Source organism: Penaeus monodon, chromosome 32 (genome assembly GCF_015228065.2).
Source record: "Penaeus monodon isolate SGIC_2016 chromosome 32, NSTDA_Pmon_1, whole genome shotgun sequence".
Lineage (NCBI taxonomy): Eukaryota > Metazoa > Arthropoda > Malacostraca > Decapoda > Penaeidae > Penaeus > Penaeus monodon.
Window position 1 is genome coordinate 9,463,217 of NC_051417.1, and position 1,436 is coordinate 9,464,652.

The 1,436-nt window shown below is 32.4% G+C and overlaps 1 protein-coding gene across 1 annotated transcript in view; it reads right to left on the reverse strand.

Moving 5' to 3' along the window:
* Window positions 1–1,436, reverse strand: part of LOC119593489 (carbonic anhydrase-related protein 10-like) — a 126,578-nt gene that overhangs the window by 102,590 nt on the left and 22,552 nt on the right. Inside the window, exon 3 of the mRNA XM_037942430.1 lies at window positions 32–168. Within this exon, the coding sequence (XP_037798358.1) occupies window positions 32–168 (137 nt within the window). The remainder of the gene's footprint in view (window positions 1–31; window positions 169–1,436) is intronic.

Below are 1,436 nucleotides of genomic sequence, written 5' to 3' on the forward strand. Positions count from 1 at the left end.
TTCCCCCAACAACCAAACAATCTCCACTCACCCTATGCTTGTCCACATGAAGGGGTCTCAGATTGGGGTCAAAGAGCAAAATGGCGGGATCCAGGTTGACGGGAGACTGCCTGCGTCCGTGGGTACAAAGCGACCATTCCGGGTTGATGAGGCCCCAGAACTGAGGTCCTGCGGGGAATAAATAAAGCGTGTCTGTTTTAGCATGAGGACGACCAGGCAGCAAAGAATGGCAGCCTCTGTAACACGAATATTTTGCAAAGTATTTACGGCAGTTCTTCTTAGAGCGATTGGCATGTGACTTCGATTCTGTTTTTTCATCATTCATTATTTTTATATTTGATTTTGATTTAGTTTTATTTGCTCATTCGTTGTCATTTTTTTTCTTGAAAATAAGAAAGTCACGTGGTATGCCTTTTAAAGGGTGATAAAGAGTCAAGATGCAAGCCTAAAGGAGCAAGTTAATTCAACGTTCATTTTTAAGGGAAATCGGGCCAGCCAAGGTTCTTAAGGCTTTCAGACTTATAGCTAAATGTAATAAAGACAATTTGGTACTTAAAAGAAAATAGGGGAAAAGGCAAAAAAAAAAGTAAAGGAAAAATATGAAATAAACAGAGAAAAAAAATGGAATGACAAAAAGAATGTGGAGAAAGAAAGTAGAAAACGTAAAGAATCAAAGAAACGCAAAGAAACAAACCAAAAAAGAATAAAGTTGAATAGATAGATCAATAAATAAATAAATTCATACTGAAAGAGAAGAAAGAAACAAACGAACAAGAGAAAGAAGAGAGAAAGAAAAGCAACAAGGAAGGAAAGAAAGAAAAAAGAAAATGAAGAAAATATAAGAGCGAAAGAAAGCAAGAAAAGAAAGGAAAAAAAAATACAAGGAAAGACAGAAAGAGAAAATCAAAACAAACCAAGCAAAGTAAACAAGGAAAAGAGCGAAAGAAAATAAAGTAAGACAAAATAAAATAAAACAAACAAGGCAAAAAAAAAAAAAAAAGGAAGCGAGGAAAGAAAGAAAAAAGAATAAAAAGCAAAACAAAAGTTTGCTTTGTTTTGTTTTGACAAGATAAAAACAATCGAAACAGAGCAAGCAAAGCAAAGACAAAGAAAAAACATCAATAAAAACGAAACAAAACAAGCAAAAAAAAGCAAGAAAAATAAAACCAAAGCAAAGAAAAGCAAACAAAAAAACATACTTTAAAGCAAGCAAAGGAAAGACGGAAAGAAAAATGATAAAAACAAACCAAAACAAGAAAAAAAAACAGTAGAAGAATAAAAACCAAACCAAAACAAACCAAAACAAAGAAAATACAAGAAAATTATCAAGAAGCGTAACAGAGCAAGCAAAGGAAGCAAAGAAATTAAATAATAAAAAGCAAAACAAAAGGAAAACAAAACAAAACAAGCAAAAAAAAAATAGAAAAAAAACAATA